At 38.5% G+C, this 19668-nt stretch overlaps 1 protein-coding gene across 3 annotated transcripts in view; it reads right to left on the bottom strand.

The window, feature by feature from the left end:
* fbn2b (fibrillin 2b) overlaps positions 1–19668 on the bottom strand; it is a 98103-nt gene that overhangs the window by 29564 nt on the left and 48871 nt on the right. Inside the window, exons 10-29 of one of the 3 annotated variants that reach the window (XM_022669855.2) lie at positions 15358–15510; positions 12184–12378; positions 11130–11279; positions 9791–9910; positions 9039–9164; positions 8232–8354; positions 7804–8079; positions 7648–7701; positions 6844–6969; positions 6502–6627; positions 5425–5544; positions 5149–5286; positions 4438–4488; positions 4118–4243; positions 3714–3941; positions 3047–3172; positions 2550–2678; positions 830–955; positions 379–504; positions 70–192 (exon numbers count right to left, since the gene is read on the bottom strand). In XM_022669855.2, the coding sequence (XP_022525576.2) occupies positions 70–192; positions 379–504; positions 830–955; positions 2550–2678; positions 3047–3172; positions 3714–3941; positions 4118–4243; positions 4438–4488; positions 5149–5286; positions 5425–5544; positions 6502–6627; positions 6844–6969; positions 7648–7701; positions 7804–8079; positions 8232–8354; positions 9039–9164; positions 9791–9910; positions 11130–11279; positions 12184–12378; positions 15358–15510 (2742 nt within the window). The remainder of the gene's footprint in view (positions 1–69; positions 193–378; positions 505–829; positions 956–2549; positions 2679–3046; positions 3173–3713; positions 3942–4117; positions 4244–4437; positions 4489–5148; positions 5287–5424; positions 5545–6501; positions 6628–6843; positions 6970–7647; positions 7702–7803; positions 8080–8231; positions 8355–9038; positions 9165–9790; positions 9911–11129; positions 11280–12183; positions 12379–15357; positions 15511–19668) is intronic. The other 2 variants (XM_049465480.1, XM_049465481.1) reach the window with 2 other exon arrangements.

The raw sequence follows: 19668 nt of genomic DNA, 5'->3' as shown, positions 1-19668 counted from the left end.
CAGGACTTATCAAACAATAATTTAAATTTTACATATATAGAAAATGTATATGCATGTGCATGTGTGTACCAGCACAAGTTCGGAGGTCAGGCATCAGAGCATATCCTTCACTGCAGCTGCACTCATAGCTGCCCTCAGAGTTGGTGCAGTGTGTGTCACAGCCTCCATTCATAATGGTGCACTCATCAATATCTGAAAAAACACATCAAAAACAATATTATTAATATACACACACATACAGAAACTGCATTATATATGTTCTAAATCTGTGTAGTTTTTAAGCAATTTCATTTACTAGTATAAACTACACTTTGAAGGAGTGTATGTATGTTACAGGTGTGTGTGTAGAAGTGTGTTTTTAGGGCAGCAGTTACTCACCCACACAGCCCTGTCTGTCCGGAGTGACCTGATAGCCAGTGTCGCACGAGCACTGATATGAGCCCACCATGTTCACACACTGCCCATTCCTACACAGGTTATCACTCAGTTCACACTCGTTCACATCTGCAAAATAGATGATAAGAGATTAAGATACACACAATACAGTTAAATATATACTGCATAATACAGGTTTGATTTTCTAACCACACTTGTTTTCACTATTGAAATTAAAACTTCAAAACTGCAATACATATTAAATTGTGCAATATATTCTACAGTATATAAGCCCTGGGAGGTCCCTCCCAGTCTACTTCCCTATGTATCTGCCTTTCTTTAAGCCCATTTGTGTTCTGTTTGATCAATAAAATCCATCAAAGCATCAATCACGCAAAAGGACGCTGTCCAAAATGCATAAAGTGTGTGAGGTGTGTGTTGCTGCTGTGTGTACCTTCACAGGATGATCCCCCAGGGCTGAGCTGGTGACCTCTCGGGCATTCACACTCATAACTGCCCTCAGTGTTGAGACAGGTTCCTCCACGACACAGCAGGGGGTCTCTCTCACATTCATCAATGTCTGAGAGAGAGGGGGGGTGACGAGGGAGAGATAGAGAGAGATAAGATGAGGGATGACAGGTGTCATAAATTTCACACGGAACAAACTTTCAGAAAGTTGGAGAAGTCATGGATAGGTGGAATATTGTATGTACAGTGTGTCGCGTACAGAACAGTATTTTCACCAGGTGATTTATCATTGGAGAATGTGTGACTGAGTGACTGTGTGAGTGTGTGTGTGTGTGTGTGAATACACTGTGTATCAAAAGTTTTGAAACACTGAAAGTTTCTTTCTCTGAAATGTAAGTTATGTTTAGTTAGGAAAGTTAAAATCTTTGCAAACATTTCGCAATACCTTTCGTATTACTTTTCACTACTTTAATGGCTGTAAAGGCTTTCTTTTGCTTGTTTTTGTTTAAGTTATGTAAGCCTATAAAAGATTATAAAAACTCTTCCTTTGAGGAAAGTGACTGTAATGTATCTTCAGGCTACACAATTAAGTTGAAGATTTTTAGGAGGTAAATCACCCTCTTAACACATAAAAAAACGTACTTTAGGTTGTTGATAATAAGTGAGTGAAGGTGAGATGTGGAAAAGGTAAAGAGCAGGCAATCAAAGGTTGCTTCAGCAGATGCTTTATAGATCAGAGGTCTCTGGATTAGGAAAAATCCTTTGTTTCCCAGTTTTTTAACACAAAATATGGTAAGTCTGGACTCTCAAGGAAAGGAGGACACTGTACAGTCATTCTGCATTGGAACAGTAGCCTGGTGTGAAATATATTCTGTGGTACATATATCTGGTCATTCAGACTGGTTTAGGCTTGATGTAGGCTTTTCTACGGATCAGCATTTTTGCTGCGAAGAATGACATTTCATAAGTATAGAAGAACATAAGTACAGACAAAACTTGGACTGAGAAAAAGCTTATTTTATCATCAACAGAGTTAAAGACACAGCAGAACTGAACTTTTAACCACTAGGGATGCACAAGTCATGCTTGGAACATCACAAGTGTAGTAAGTGTGAAAATGTCCCGCAGATAAAAAAAATATATATATAATTTATTATTATACTAATAAAGATGGGGCGGCACGGTGGCGCAGTGGGTTCGATTCCCGGCTGGGGCGACCCGGGTGTTTCTGTGTGGAGTTTGCACGTTCTCCCTGTGTCTGCGTGGGTTTCCTCCGGGTTCTCCGGTTTCCTCCCACAGTCCAAAGACGGCACGTTAGGCTGATTGGATGTCAGATACAAATTGCCCCCTAGGTGTGAGTGTGTGAGTGCATGTGTCTGTTTGTCTGTCTGTGTCTGTCTGCCCTGCGATGGATTGGCGGCCTGTCCAGGGTGTATCCTGCCTTCTGCCCGATGCCTGCTGGGATAGGCTCCAGCAACCCCAACACCACCACCCCCCCCCCGCGACCCTTAATGGATAAAGCGGTTGATAATGACTTGACTTGACTAATAAAGATTAGTGAGCTAATTTTTAAGGTACATTTACACTGATTGACGCGTTGATACAGAAACACACCTGTATTCTTAGTTAAAGCAAACTGACGAAGAAAGGTGTGTTTCTGTGTGTGTGTGTGTGTGTTTGTGTGCGTGTAGATGTGTAGGCCTTACCCATGCAGTTCTTCATCATCATAAAGCCGCTCTCATAGCCTTCAAAGCACTCACACTCGAAGCTGCCCGGTGTGTTCACACAGGTGCCTTGACCGCACAGGTCAGGAGAGATAGCGCACTCATCGATGTCTAAGGAGAAATGGAGGAAGAGAGAGAGAGAGAGAGAGATTTTTAAATAGTGCCAAAATAAATTTAATATGGGCTTAACTGAATATGGTAAACTGTATATTGTATTTTTGAGACTTGTGCTTTATAGCTATTAGGCTGTCTATTAGTTCAATTCAATTCAGATGATATGTATCAATCCATTGAACCATAAAAAATAGAAAACAACATATATGATATACATTAAGCTATATGTATGTAGAAAACAACATATATATGTATATGTATATGTATATGGATATATATATATATATATATATATATATATATATATATATATATATATATATAGTATGTCAGATAAAGGTGTCAGTGTGTGCTATGCTACCCACCTGTGCAGTTTCTCTCCTCCATGGTCAGAGCAAAGCCGTTGTTGCAGCGACACTTGAAGCTGCCGATAGTGTTCCGGCATGTTCCATGTGTGCAGAGGCCCTTAAACACCTTACACTCGTTCACATCTACACACGAGAGAGGGAGTAAGAGTGTTAACACCACACACACAACATATACTATAAACAAGGTAGTAAATTTTATATTTATACAGTATATCATATCCAATATAAATACCAGGGTTCATACACTTTTTGACCAATACATTTTCATGATTTTTTCATGACTTTTCCATGCCTTTAAGGCAGATTTCTTTTAAGATCATACAATTTTTAAACATGAGTACAGACATGGACAATAAAACCAAAAATTAACTCAAACTATAATCAAAATTGATTATAGTAGGCCTAAAATGAATCTGATAAAAATGTTGACACACAATCTTTAATAATAAAATGCGTGTCAGATCCTGAGAGTTCCATTGCTTAGGGCTAAATACTGAATTAACTCCGAGTTGACGTATTTGTGAGCTCAAAATAGATTTTCTTTGTCAACAAACAGAAACACAAACTTTTGTAGACCAAATTTCCATGACTTTTCAAATTCTTTCTAGGTATTTTTATTTTCCCAAAACTTATCAAGGCCTATATAGTATTGTTTGTTGTGTACCTTTATAGAAGGGTCTTCCAGTGAGAATATCCCCCCGGTTGGCGAATCCAGGCCCTCTGGGGCAGATGGTCCGGTATTCCGGTGTTCCAGGTTTGGGACAAGACTCGCACTCCAGCCCCCAAGCAGCCCCCACAGAGCAACAGCACATATCCACTCTGTATCGGCCCGGCAGCGGCTCTCCACACTCATCCTCATCCCACTTCATATAGCAGTGCTCACTGCGGACATCTGAGAGGAAACGTAGATAAAATAATAAATGCTACAGAACATCCACATCTAGTGACCGTGCTCATTATATACGTTTATATTATTTACCATTGTTTACCTCTAGACCACACCTTTTTAATCTCCTCCTACATTGTTAAAATTTTCTCTGTGTTAAATATACAGGCTGCCATTCTCACCTACGCAGGTGCGTCCACCCTCGTCCAGCGTGAGCCCCTCGGCACATTCACAGCGGAAGGAGCCGTGTGTGTTCACACAGACACCGTTGCTACACACACCCGGGAACACCTCACACTCGTTAATATCTGAAGAGGTCAAACATTACACAATCAGACACCAAAAAATTCACACACATTACCATCTGCTTTATCACGTTTACTACAGGTCCAGCTTAAATCTGTCAGAAATACAGCCAAACGTTACGATTATGAGTTCTGAGATTTTCTTATGACAGCAGAAATATGATTATAAAGTGTGTGAGTGAGTGAGTGGGTCGTACCTTCACAGATAAGCCCCTTCATCCGCGCGAGGCCGCGAGGGCAGGCAGTGTCTGGAAAGAGCATGATAACAGTTACACACTGTGTGTCAAACAAGTATGTGTGTGTGTGCGCGCATGTGTGTGATCTGTATGTGTGTGTGTAGTTTATTTAATTCTTTCTGTGCAGACCAAAACATTCAGGTGAAGCCCAAAAATACCTACATTTCTGAATACGTTTTTTTTTTTTCTGATTTTGCTATTTATAGGTAAATGTTTGAGAAAAATAAACATTTTTGTTTTATTCTATAAACTACAGACACCATTTCTCCATCTGCATCTTGGCATGTTCTCCTCCATCAGTCTTACACACTGCTTTTGAATAACTTTATGCCATCAGAAAATTAATAATTTTTAAGTGGTCTCTTATTTTTTTCCAGAGCAGTATATACAGTATATAACAATGTTTATATGTATCATTATGTTTTTCACTGTAATTTTATTTCACTTTTATATATTTTTTAATGTATCAAAGTTTACGATGAATAAAATGATAAATATAAAGAATACTAGGAATACTAGCACTAGGAATACACTATTTTTACATTGACTTCCTCTAAAAGTTAAGAAGGATTCTCCTTGATTCTCCTGAAAAGTTGTCTTATATGAAATACTAGGTTTTTGCTTGACTGCAATGATTTATGTGTGTGTGTGTGTGTGTGTGTGTGTACTCACCAACTTCACAGCGTTCACATGGACTTCCCCATGCAGCACCCAGAGTGGAGCAGCACTCTGATTTAAGTGTGGCTCCGTTAATGTTCACCTCACAGCGGTTGTCCTGAATATTCAGCCAGCAGGTTCCTTTCATACTGTCTGTAAGAGAATAAGAGAGAATGAGAGACACAGTGTGTGTGTAAGTGTGTGTGTGTGTGCACTGATGGTTTTATTATAAAACAGATACAGTTATATCAGTTTTACAGTGATAGCTTTGCTCGGCCTGCAGCTGCTTACCCACGCAGACGGTGTTGGTTGAGTCCAGCTTGCTGCCATGAGAACACTCGCAGGTAAAGGAACCAGCCAGGTTCCGGCAGATTCCGTTCACACAGGGACTGGACTCACACTCGTTAATGTCTGAAAGACAAGAAGATGTTCAATATGATGTATGTGTGTGTTCAGTATGAATACAGATCGCTCTAGTAGTGTCAGTCTGTAAACACTATGCATGTATTGCAGATTCATACTGGATTAAAATCTTGCCACAATTACTACTGTCAGACTGTGAAAACTACAGACACGGTAGATTCATACCTAATTTAAATTAGTCCATACTGAAATAAAAGCATTCCACAATTATTACTATCAAACGGTGAAAACTGCAGATTTATATTGGATTAAAATGAATTTACAACTATTACTATCAGACTGTGAAAACTACACACATTGCAGATTTATACCAGAATAAAATCACTCCACAATTATTACTGTCAGACTGTGTAAACTGCAGATTTATACTGGATTAAAATGAATTTACAATTGTTACTATCGGACCGTGAAGATTCATACTGGATTATACAAAATCATGTCAATATCAGTATTGTCAATCCATGAGAAGCTACACACTTTATAGAGTCATATTTATTAAAATCACTCTATAACTACAACTGTCCATAAAATATACATTATTTATATATATATATATATATATATATATATATATATATATATATATATATATATACGCTATATACATTCCAGATTCATACTGGATTAAAAGGACAACTACTACTATCAGACTGTAAAAGCTACACACATATTGCATATTCATATCGGACTAAAATCATAATTATTACTCTCAGAATGTAAAACTGCACGTAGTGAACATACTGGTTCATACAAAAATCATGTCACTATTACTACTGTCAATCCATGAAAGTGAAACACTTTCCAGATTCATACTGGATTAAAACCACTCAAGTTGGTTCACTCCAGGTAAAACAAATCCAATTATTTAAGTGCTATAATAAATTAAAAGGTAAAGTTCTAAACATATTAAAGTTATGTTAAATGCTGGACAGGCAGTGAAGTCACCTTCGCATGTCTCTGAGTCGGCCTTGAAGACGAAGCCTTTGGGACAGGAGCAGGTGAAGCTCCCCGGTGTGTTCCTGCACAGCCCGTTATCACACAGCAGCCGGTTCACTAAACACTCGTTAATGTCTGAAATACATAGAAATAAAAAAAACTACTGAACACACACAATAGGAAGAAAATAATTGTTCTTACCAATGAGTTAGGAAATTTAGTTATTTACATCATAAAGTCTTATCATAGGCATGTGAACCCAAAATCTTGTTATTTTATAACAACACTAAAACGCTAAAGCAGATGAGTTTGTGTTGAGTAATATGTGTCCTGTCGGGTGTGTAAACGCACCCACGCAGTTCTTGCCACTGGAGTCCGACTCATAGCCAATGTTGCAGATGCAGCGGTAACTTCCCAGCAGGTTCTCACACATCCCGTTCTGGCAGATCTCCGGGTCCAGAGCACACTCGTTAATATCTGAGAATAAAAACAAAAAATTTTAGCATCAGAACCAGATAAAGTGTGCTGTATGGGATCTGCTAGCAAGAAAGCTGTGTGCTTAAAGTGTGTGTTTTGACAATATACAGCTCTGGAAGAAAAATAAGAGACCACTTTGGTTTCTGAATCAGTTTCTCTGATTTTGTTATTTTTAAGAGTATATGTTTGAGTAAAATGAATATTGTTGTTTTATTCTATAAACTACAGACAACCAAACTCCCCAAAGAAATACTGACATGTAGAGCATTTATTTGCAGAAAATGAGAAATGGCTGAAATAACAAAAAAAATGCAAGGCTTTCAGACCTCAAATAATGCAAAGTTCATATTCATAAAGTTTTAAGAGTTCAGAAATCAATATTTGGTGGAATAACCCTGGTTTTTAATCACAGTGTTCATGCATCTTGGAATGTTCTCCTCCACCAGTCTTACACACTGCTTTTGGATAACTTTATGCCACTCCTGGTGCAAAAATCCAAACAGTTCAGCTTGGTTTGATGGCTTGTGATCATCCAGCTTCCTCTTGATTATATTCCAAATCAAAGTAAAATCAAAGAAACTCATCATTTTTAAGTGGTCTCTTATTTTTTTTTAGAGCTGTATGTGCTTGTGTGTGTGTGTGTGTGTGTGTGTGTGTGTTTCCTAATGACAAGCTCACCTCTTCCATCTGTTGTGATGCCAATTCCACTGCTACACACTGCCTGGAACTCCGCTGGAGAGAAAAAGATGTTTTAAAATATTAAAAATTGCAAAAAAAAAGATTTGCATAATATTTAATTATCCTAACAATAATATCTTATAGAGGAAGTTTTACCGGAGTTGCGGGCAGGACACGGTTGGCACGGCTGGCCAAAGCCATGTTCAGGGTTGGCGCAGCAGCACTCAGACTTGGTCACAGCTCCTGGGAAGGGGCGCGAGCAGGTGCCCATCTTAATGGCCCCGTAGCAGGTGGTCCGCATGTGTGTGTCCACACAAACTCGCCCGTCCACATCGATGGCCAGGCCAGGTGGACACTCGCAGTGGAAAGAGCCCTCAGAGTTAATGCAGCGTCCGTTCATGCAGATGCCCGGCGTCTGGCACTCATCGATATCTGAGAATGAAAATGACAGAATTCAATAATCACTCTACTAGACCTTCTGTAGGTCAGTGGAACCCTGTGTCCAACAACAGGGTGAGCATACACGTTCCTGATGCTCTGCTGGAACCGAGCCCAATGTTATAATACAGTACATGTCTGCTTACCTGTGCAATAGCGTCCATTTGGTGCCAGAGCAAAGCCCTGTTTACAGATGCACTTAAAGCTGCCGTCTTCATTGATGCACATGCCATTGAGACACATGTTGGTGGTGGCACATTCATCATGATCTGTAAAATATTAACACAGAATAAAATAAGATGTCTTTTAAAGCATTTTCTAAGTGTGTACTTGTAATTTATCTCACAACAGAGATAGAAAAAAACACACACAGTATTAAGCATATAATTAAGTCTTGCAGTAGTCCTCTGAATTTAATTTCATCTTTCTACACGCACCAGATTAAAGCCATTTACTCTCATTTATATTAAACTCAGCCTTTTAAAATAGCTAAACTAACATCAGTGCAGAAATCTCCATAAATCAGCTGCACAGCAGAACATGTGTGTGATGAATGGAGCTTTCATTCTCCACAACACAGCATATAAATGAACCCTGAGATGAATTCATTTTAAGCATTAACTCATGACGGCATACTTTAATGTGTGGACAAAAATGATTACCCATTAAAAAAGGAACAAGAATGGGCTACTTTATTTACAGCTCGTAAATACACTGCATTCATTATGTATATATGAATAGTGTACATATGAATAATATGCTAATGTATTCGACTTAATGGGAATTTGTGGCATAATGACTAACTTTGAAAAGAAAATCAAGTCCCATAGGAAATAAAGATAAATTAAATAAATGATATAAACGATTAAGAATGTGTGGCATTTATTAGTGTACTTTTCAACAGAAGAGTGTAATGATGTTTCACATGTGTTCTCAGAAATCTGGATTCTTACCTATACAGTTTTTGCCATCAGGGCTAAGGTCAAAGCCAGCGTTGCAGATGCACTGGAAGCTTCCGTCCGTGTTCACACAGCGGCCGTTACGACACATGACTCCATTTACAATACACTCATCAATATCTGAAACAGAGGGGGTGGGTTAGTTATAGCTACCGATGAGTATTATTTCTCATATATATGTTTGTAAGTATGTACAAGAAGATATACAGCACCAGAGAAAAGTTTAGACACACCTTCTCATTTAATGTTTAATTAATTAATTTTTTACATTATAGATTAAATTTAAATATGTGAAAACTATTAAGGGACATACGGAATTTTGTAGTTAACAAAAAAAAAAGTCATCCACAATCCCCCGACCTAAACCTGATCAACTAAGATGGTGATTTGAGGAGATTTGGGATGAGCTGGAGCTTCACAGTGTGAAGGATAAGCAGCAATTATTGCTCAGCACCTCCAGGAACTTCTTTAAGATGCTGAGAAAACTATTCCAGGTGACTCTACCTCACTGAGGTTAAAATACCAAGAGTGTGCAGATCTGTCCTCAAAGATAAATGTGGCTACTATGTATTAAACATATTCTAGTTTGTTTAACACTTTTTGTTTAAAAATAATTCTGCATGTGTTCCTGTATAGCTTTACTATCTTTAATATTAAATTTACAATGTACAAAACCAAAAGAGAGAAAACACACTGAATCAGAAGAGTCTGTTTAATGTATTAATCAGTGGATTTAAGCTTCATACCGATACAGGCCTGTTTGGTGGCAGTGCCCTGGTAACCCTCGTGACATTTGCAGTGGTACGATCCCTGAGTGTTAACACAGTCCCCATTCACACAGGGATTACTGATACATTCATCCACATCTGAAACAGAAAAAGGAGAAAAAAGCACTGTTATTCTGGATTAAATGCACTGCTGATTCACACTGGACTACAAACAAAAATCAACAACTCACTCAAACCTCAGATTTATACTGGATTAAAACTCACTTTCAAACTGTATAAAACTACACCAGCTAAAAATTATACTGGACTAAAATCAAGTAAAACAGTACTACACAAGACCTACAGATGGCAGCAGAGGAGAAGCTGTTTTCAGTTACATTCAGCCCTGCAAAGCTGATTTCCAGGAAACTTCAACCAGGACAACAATATTTATATCATCTGATTTTGTAGTGCTGTTATTCTAAACAATCCATGTTTTGGAAATTTTAATCCTGGAGGATAAAGTTATCTCTTCTGAGAAATTCTCTGCCAGTCAATCATACCAGTCTAACATGGCAGTCTGCCACTCCCCAAGTCAGATTTTGGGAGGATTTTCACTCACAGAAACATTGCAGAATTCTATGTAAACATTCATTAGTGAAAATAGGAAACAGATGGTAAACATATGACAGCATTAATTATACTGCATCTGAGCCTATCACTGCCTGTCATAAGTTTGGTAACACTTTTTCTATTGTTTTTTTTTTTATCATTCTTAGAAACAGGTGCTATTTGAGCAGTCAGGGAAAAAGTTTTGACATTCTTTTCCTTTTTTTGTAAAATGTTTTATTTCTGCTATTTGTTGCATTTTTATCTTAGTCAAAGTTTGTCAAGTTTAGCTAAGTTCCCAGTCACATAAAATACATGTCTTTATTAAAATGTACAGATGTGATAGGAAATATGAACCTGTTTCCTAGAATGATCCCTTGCTCTGTTGTCAGAATACATTTTATGTGTTTTATAGTTAAAATCTGTTTTATCTGTTTATTTAGCAAAGGAAGAACACATGGTTATCAAAATACTGTTAATAATAAGTATTGTATACATTATATAGATTAAAAACCCAGTGAAAATCAATCCTTATACTGAAAATTGTAAAAGCATTCCAGATGACAGGCAGTGTATATACCAGCAGCCATCACATATAACTGTTCAAGCACTCCTAGACTGAGTAATGGAGTAGATGGATCAGATGGGATTGACTGATTGGTTGGAGCTAAAGTCTAAGGTCTGCAGGAAGGTAGCTCTCCAGGAGCAGGGTTAAAGACTATGGCAAATAATGAAGTCTGGTGTGTGCATAAGTAAATGAATGTTTTACCGATACACTCCCCACGCATGTCCTGCCTGTAGCCCATGTTACATTCGCAGCGGTAGCTGGCGGTGGTGGGGATACAGCGGCCGTTCAGACACAGGTTGGTGAAGTGCTTGCACACATCGATGGTGGAGCTGTCATTCCGAGACAGAGGACCTAAGAACACAAACATACTACATCGTTACTGTTCTTAAGCATTTAATACAGTACAACCTGCTACCTACTGATTATTTTTAACCCTATATGTCTGCTACTATTCTTTTTAATTGTTCATTTTAAAGATCAAACTGGTTTGTTCTCTTTCTGACGGTAGATGCAGATGCGCTTCAGAGCTACCTGTATGTCCTGTGACAATATTTCAGGATTGTTGGAGACAGATCGTACTCACTGCTCTTGGGCTGAACTTGCTAGGATATACTAATTTAATGTTAGCAGTTGTTTTAATTGTTCACCACTATTACAAACAGTGGAATTGTTTAGAGATCTTTTTTAAATCCCCATCTTTTTAAATCTGCATATAAAAACTTCTGTTTGAAGGCCTCAAAGAGGTAATCAGATCTGGGATGGTGGCGATCATGGTCATGATCATGAATTTTTAATTGGTAGTCAAATGTGACTAAGGTTAGTAAGGCTGAACTCTTATGAGTGTGTTGGACAAAATATGCACATTTACTCACAATGCACAACAATTACTACTGGGGTTTTGGCTGCACTGGGATGAGTAAGAAATCTTGGAGAGACAGATGTGTAACATGTGTCTCAGACCACCTCATAAAGCAGTTTGGGTGATCAGATTTGAGTGATTGGATCTGTATCTGGTTTAAATGTGTCTTTGGGGTGTTTACACTTGTATTTCAATGTGGCTTGAAAATTTTCAGATATAATAATTGGGAATTTTCTACCATACTGTATTTATCTAAAGATATTGTTTAAAACATTGTCATTTATTGCATTCAGATAGTAAGACACAGTTTTTTGTACTATTCTCTGTTGTATACTATACATGGTGACAAAATGTTTACTCACAATGTTCTATGTAATTTTTAGAATTCAAACTCACCAATAATAGGAGGGCCACCACCATTCCCATTTTCAATCCTGCCTCCTCCAATGTTGGTGATGTAAGCACCACCGTTTCCATTCTGTCCCGGCCATTTCACTCCATATTCTCCTCCATTACCTCCATTACCACCAAAACCGCCATTTCCACCAGTTCTGAAAGGAATTCCCTCGATACACAGTCTCCGATACTCATCTAAACACAAAGAAAGAGGAAAATATTACATTATTACATTATCACTGTACATTCTGTGTTCACGTTTCAACAATGCCGAACAGGTCAATGTGTGCTGGAACTGTAAGGAACAAATAGCTGAAAGGAAACACCAACATTAACCGGGTCAAATTTCTGCTGCCATAAGTGCTCCTCAAAGTCATGAGAACAGACCCTGAGAGCAGATTGTCTTTGGCACTTCAGGCTGGCTTCATTTATTTAATTAATTATGTATTTATTCCTATTTATTTTAAATATTGTTTATTTGTTAACAATATATTAAAAATGATTCAGAAAGTCAAGCTACAGCAAATCATCAAAACATTTATAATATAAGCCCTCTATCTGAAACTGTCTTGTTCTGCTTAAATGAGATTATATATGGACATCCATAAAGCCCATAATATTTATTTATACCTTTATTTAGGAGGCTCAGTGGACAGTAAATTATCTTACATCTGCTGAATTTACTGTACCCAAGGCCAGGAAATGCAGGCTAGCCTGTCATACATAATTCATTCCAAGGCTTAGAATAGCATAACCATTTAATACCAAGGCCAAAAAGCCTCTCTGCAATCTTTATTTTTATATTTACTCTTCCTTTTTAACAATGTAATTTCTGCTGTTTTTTTTTGTTATCTGCATTTTAAACAAAACAAAAAATTCACAGATATTTTCTACAATTTTAATAGCTCATAATTCATATGTGTGCAAAAACCATACAGACATTTGACGAGGAACAGTCAGAGCTGAGCTCATCTATTTTTCATCTTTTTAAAGGCACAGTAAGAGATTATCATAAAATATAAAGTCATATAAGGTGAAATACGGTTTTAAGATTTTTGGAACAAAACAAAGCATAAATGAGAATACTTCCTCAAAACATGGCACTAAATTTCAGCATTTGGTATTAATTAATGTGCAGAATTAATCCATGTGCAGAATATACAGTTTATTATAATATTGTATCAGTGTTTCTCAATCACAAAAATAGCCTTATAATACAGATATTTGCTATTTAATGATACGCTTACTATTTTTATGAGTCTTTACCATTGCAAAAGGCCTGTTATTTGGGACAATGCTTGCTTTCCCTTACTTAAACAGCATAATTGCCTTTTAATTTCAAAACATTTATTGAACAATTAGTAGTGGGTGTTGAATAATTAGTTATAAGTAGATAAGCTGAATTATGGAGTAATTACTAGTAGTTACTGAATGATTAAAAAAATGTAGATTAAGTAACAGTAGCTTCTGAATAACTGGGAGCTTTTAACTTATTATTAGATACTAAATCATGTATAGTAGTTACCTAGTATTAATAATGAAAGGTAGGAATGAATCCATAATGGTTACTGAATATTTTATAGCAGTCACTGCACAAATACCAGATAACAGTAATAGTAAAATAACTAAGTTAAAAATAAGTTACTGCATTAAAATGTTTAGAAAATGCTGAATAATATAATATATATATAACAATACTTAACAAAACTCAAAAATAAGTCTAACATTTAATTAAGGTGTGTATAGACAACGTTTCAGACAGTATCACCAGAGAGACACACTGGGTAACACAGGGTTAAAAGCATTTGAGCAGAGACATCACACACTTAAACAGAGTGTATATCTGTGTATATAAGCAGAGGCCCTTTAGTATTCTACACAGCTGCAGCAGCTGCAGCAGCAGAAGCTCTGGTGGATATGGAGATGGAGATGGAGATGACGCATAAGACTGAGGGCTATCACAGGCTTTGGCAAACACTCAGACCCTGCATTTCTGTGGATCTCTCTCTCACACACTCTCACACACACACACACTCCCAGTCAGAGAGATGGCTAGTACGTGGGTGTGGAGAGGAGCTGGAGAGTGGACTGCAGTCTGATTAAGGAGAAAGTCTGTAAACCTCTGGTTTTATAAGTCTGAACGTCTCTACCAGCAATTAACCCTGCCAAACCCTGCTGAGTGTGTGCGTTATCCTAATTAAGATGATTAAAATGTGCCCCCCACGTAGTGTGTCCAAGTTGGTCCCAGTAAAATAGAAAGGCACATGAAATTAGAGATTTCTGTGAGCTACTTTATGGAAGAAGCTTTGTGCTACCTTTATTGTTGGATGTGGTACTTTGTAGAACACAGTTTATATTGCTATGAAAATAATAATAATAAAAAAAAGAAATAAAACATGCATGCAAAAAAAACACAGTCCAGTCAGAATATTATGACCACCTTCTTGTTTTACTCAAGCGCTTTGTAGTTCTATAAACTATATAAACTGTAGTCCTGTATCTGTTTCTCTATACATTTTAATATTATGCTCCTTTCATCCTGTTTTTAAGTGGTCAGGATCCCACAGGAACACCACAGAACAGGTATTAATTGGGTGGTGGGTCATTATTCTCAGCACTGCAGTGACACTGACATGGTGGTGATGTGTTAGTGTGTTATGTTCTTGTATGAGTGGATCAGACACAGCAGTGCTGCTGGAGTTTTTAAACACCTCAGTGTCACTGAGGTGTTGCACATTATAGGGCAGTTTTCCAGACAGGTATTAAACCTAACTTAACCTAACTTAACTTAACTTAAACCTAACTTAACCTAACTTAACCTAAACCTAACTTAACCTAACCTAACTAATGGAGATTTTCCATTGAACGGAATCCTACATGCCCAGAAGTTTGTGAACTGGGCTTATGTGCTCCTGATTCTATTCTATGGTCTCTCCTGTTCTCCTGTTCTATTGGTCAGTGCTTTCCTATAAAGATTATGATGTGTGTGCAACTGGAAATCTGTGACTGCAATGGCTGCACCCCAGCTTAGTAACAAGGTAACTCAACTCACTTATTAGTGAGGGTGTCTAGATACTTTTGAACAATAGTTTGATAGTGTATCTATTTGCAAATAAAGTGTTCATATATTTCATGTGATGTTGTAAGTGATGCGTATTTGTTAAACACACTCACCGGATCCCCGTACTGGACACATCTCTGGAATGTGGCCGAGAGCCCAGCAGCGTCCCAAATCACAGCAGCACTGCATCTTACTGAACTGACCAGTCAGCTCCGCAGCACAGCGGCCATTAGCCAGAGCAGAGAAACACGTGCCAATCCGCTGGTCTGAAGCAGGGGAGACAGAGAGAAAGAGAGAGAGAGTGAGAGAGAGAGAGAGAGACAGAGAGAGACAGAGAGAGAGGAAGGAGGAATAGATGTCATCAATTATACAAACAGCAACTTTTCACAATGTCAAGACTTTATGGAAGAGTATTCTCCCATAAGAGATAGACACACACACACTGCAGTAAGTTAAACACACTTCCAGGGTTGATTTATTGTGGTCATATATCTGAATATGTGGGCTCCATATACATATATAGACTCTTATGCAGAAGTTTGGGTACCTCTGGTACAAGTGTATTGCATTTATGTTTCAAATAAAGTAAAACCAAGCACATAGAATGGTTTGCTCTCAGGAGCTCAGTGAATTCCAACATGGTACTCTGATAGGCAGAACCTGTGCAACAAGTCCAGTTGTGAAATTTCCTCACTACTAAATATTCCACAGTCAACTGTCAGTGATAGTATAACAACGTGAAAGTGACTTGGATTGACAGCAGCTCAGTCTGTCAGTGGAAAATGACAAAGCGGGGTCAGTAGATGCTGAGATGAATAGTGCACAGAGATTGGCAACTTTTTGCATTCAATCCCTACAGACCTCCGAACTTCATGTGACATTCAGATTAGCTCCAAAAAAATACCAAGTAGGGACAAAAACATGATGAGAAAATTTTGAGAATTGTCACTCTATGTGACACAAAAGCCAAAAATGTGTAATACAATCTCTTCTAACAAAAAAAAGTACAGTCTAGTAGTGTAGGTACCATGCGATGGGGAAGCATCAAAAGTGTTGTATGAAAACTACTGAATGAGAAATATTACTGGCCCTTCTCAAAGAAATGTCTGGAAATGGAAACTAGACTACATACAAATTCATTTGTATAAAAAAAAACTGATTATTTATACTGAAAGGTAAATGAACAGAACTTGACAGGGTGTAATTAAATCTGAATCAAACATAATTTAACTGACTCAAATTAAACTGAGAGAAAAATACAGAAATACAGAGACACCTGGATTCAGAAAAACACAGAAAAATCAAACAGAAACAAAAAGTGAAAGGAAACTACAAACAGAGAGTCACTTAGAATCATTTAGTGAGTCAGTCACAGAGTAACATGACTCAGCGATTACCAAACTGAATCATTTTCACATTTCCCCTAAATATGGTGAGTCATGATCAGTTAACAGGACCTGAGCTCATGTTTAACAGGTAATAGATTTCCAAGAACAGTTTTTCTCCTGAAGGCACAGAGGCCAGACGCTTGAAGGAATGTTCATCGACTTTTTAGAGGTTCCAAAAAGCTTAGTCTGTAATGTTACTAATAAAAACCTTACAGAAATGTTCTGAAAAAAATCTTATACAACCTTCCCAATTAGAATAAAAACATTATGGAAACTTTTGAAGTACTATTCCCTAAACTAATCATTACAATAAAAAATGTAACTCGCAGAAAACATTTTTCTAGCCAAAACTTTGTAGCTGGGTTCTGGTGGATTTTGAGGTTTGGAGGTTTTGGAAGTCAGAACTGACTCAAGGTCTGTGTTTGTGTGTGTGTGAGTGTGTTTGTGTGTGTGTGTGTGTGTGTACCATGCATGTTGTACCAGTGATCGAAGTAAAGACATTTTCCTACTGTATAGGCAACAATAAAGTAACTACTAATTTAACTGAAATAAAATTTCTTTTAAAGTTTCTTTTGGTCAAGGTCAGTACAGGATGGGTAAAAGGATGTATATGGAGCAGTTAAATTAAAAAGGAGGGGTCTGTGTGTGTATGAGAGAGAAAGAGAGTGAGAATGAGAGAGGAAGAGAAAGAAAGAGAAAGAGAGTGAGAATGAGAGAAAAAGGGAGAGGAGGAGAGTGAGAATGAGAGAGAAGGAGAAAGAGAGTGAGAATGAGAGAGAAAGGGCTCTGTGAAAGCAGAAGGGTGGTGCATGTCGATTAGCCTGGCTAATGAGGCAGCGTTCTGGAATTAATCAGTTCCATGTGGAGCAATCCCGGCCAATTACGTTCGACATAAGCAGTCGTCCGTCTGGAGGCTCAAACTGCACGTTTTAAACCCCGCTGGCTGGTCCACAGGGGGACACGCTGGGGGAGAGAGGGAGAGAGAAGGGGAAAATGGAGCAGAGGAGGCAGGAGAAGTGGGGCATTTTTTCTGAGGGAGATGATGGCTATAATTGGAACCAGATCCTTTCTTTTCTTTGCACACAAATGCTTGCTTTCTTTTTTCCAGACTGGGTTTTCACTGTGTGACGGCGCATTAGGCGTGATTAGTATCAACCTCAACAGCTACGGTGTGTTTCCCTGTGCTGACCGAAGCACCAACCTGCACACTTTCCAGTCCTGGAACTTTCTACAGCCTCACCAGAAATCTCTACACCAACAGAACTTACTACAGACACACCAGAACATTTTACACCCCCACCAATACTCTCTACAGCCCACCAGAACTCTTTAGAGACCACCAGAACTCACTAGAGACACACTAGAACATTATACAGGCCCATCAATACTATCTACAGTCCACCAGAACTCTTTACTGCCCACCAGAACTCACTAGAGACACACTAGAACATTATACAGCCCCATCAATACTATCTACTGCCCACCAGAAATCTTTACAGCCAACCAGAACTCACTAGAGACACAGTAGAATATTATACAGCCCCATTAACACTATCTACAGCCCACCAGAACTCTTTACAGCCCCACCAAAACTCTCTACAGCCAACCAGAACTCACTACAGACACACCAGAACTCACTACAGACACATTAGAACATTATACAGCCCCACCAAAACTCTCTACAGCCCACCAGAACTCCTTACAGCGAACCAAAACTCTCTACAGCCCACCAGAACTCCTTACAGCCAACCAAATCTCTCTACAGCCCACCAGAACTCCTTACAGCCACACCAATACTCTCTACAGTCCACCAGAACTCACTACAGACACACAAGAACATTATACAGCCCCACCAAAACTCTCTACAGCCCACCAGAACTCACTACAGACACACCAGAACTCACTACAGACACACTAGAACAGTATACACCAGAACTTTTAACAGCACAACCAAAACTCTCAACCTGAATGCTCTACAGCCCTAGCAGAATTCTCTACAGCCCTACCAAAACTCCCTTAGCCCCACCAGAACTCTCTGCAGCCTGACCAGATACTCAACAAGCCACTAGAACATTTTGCAGACCCGCCAAAACCCTCTACAACCCACTAAAACTATCTACAGCCCACCACAACCCTCCACAGTCCAACACAACTCTCTACAGCCCACCAAAACAATATACAGCCCCACCAGAACTCTCTACACGTCCATCAGAACTCTCTAAAGCCTGACCAGAACTCTCTACAGCCCACTATAACACTACTTAGCCCCACCAGAACCTCTACAATCCACCAGAAATCTCTACAGCCCACCACAAATCTGTACAAGCCACCAGAACTCTCTACAGCCTGACCCGTAATCTCTACAACCCACTAGAACACTACACAGCCCCACCAGAACCAAATCTCTACAACCCACCAGAACTCTCTACAGAGAGAGTTCAATGACTTCTAACTCAATGACTCCACTAGAATGTTTTGTTAATCCACCAGATTGCTCTACAGTCCACCTAAAATGTTCTACAGTCTCACAAAAACTCTCTGTAGACACACTAGGTTACTACACTCTCTGATTATAATGCAGGCCCACTGGAAAGTTCTATATCCCTCATCTATTCAGCTCATCTGTATCTAATCAATATCAGAGGATTGCATTTAGGTCTGTACTGTACTGCTTCTCCATTGTCTAAAAAATCTATAGAACTCACACATTAATGTAATGGCAAGTACCAAATTGATTTAGTAATTATATTGGCAGCATAATTTAAAGTAGTCTCGGTTTAAGGCTAAAAGTAAAAAGTGGGTCAGGGCCTTCAGACTGGGGGTTAAGAGGGGCTCAGAGTGACTGTGCCAAGAGATACGTCACTTTACAGTAAGCACTGAGTGTATAGCAGCAGTGCCAGGGCTGAGGTTTTAGCATCTGCTCCTAAAAAAGAGAGAAAGACAGACGGAGAGAGAGAGTGGATGCAGAGGAAGGAAAAAAGTAAAAGAAACAAAGAGAGCGATAGGGGCCACAGAAAAGAAAGACACAAAGAAAGA

The sequence above is a fragment of the Astyanax mexicanus genome, chromosome 16 (assembly GCF_023375975.1).
Source record: "Astyanax mexicanus isolate ESR-SI-001 chromosome 16, AstMex3_surface, whole genome shotgun sequence".
Classification (NCBI taxonomy): domain Eukaryota; kingdom Metazoa; phylum Chordata; class Actinopteri; order Characiformes; family Acestrorhamphidae; genus Astyanax; species Astyanax mexicanus.
Note: the sequence above shows the minus strand (reverse complement) of the source record. Positions and strands in the feature narration are given on the sequence as shown.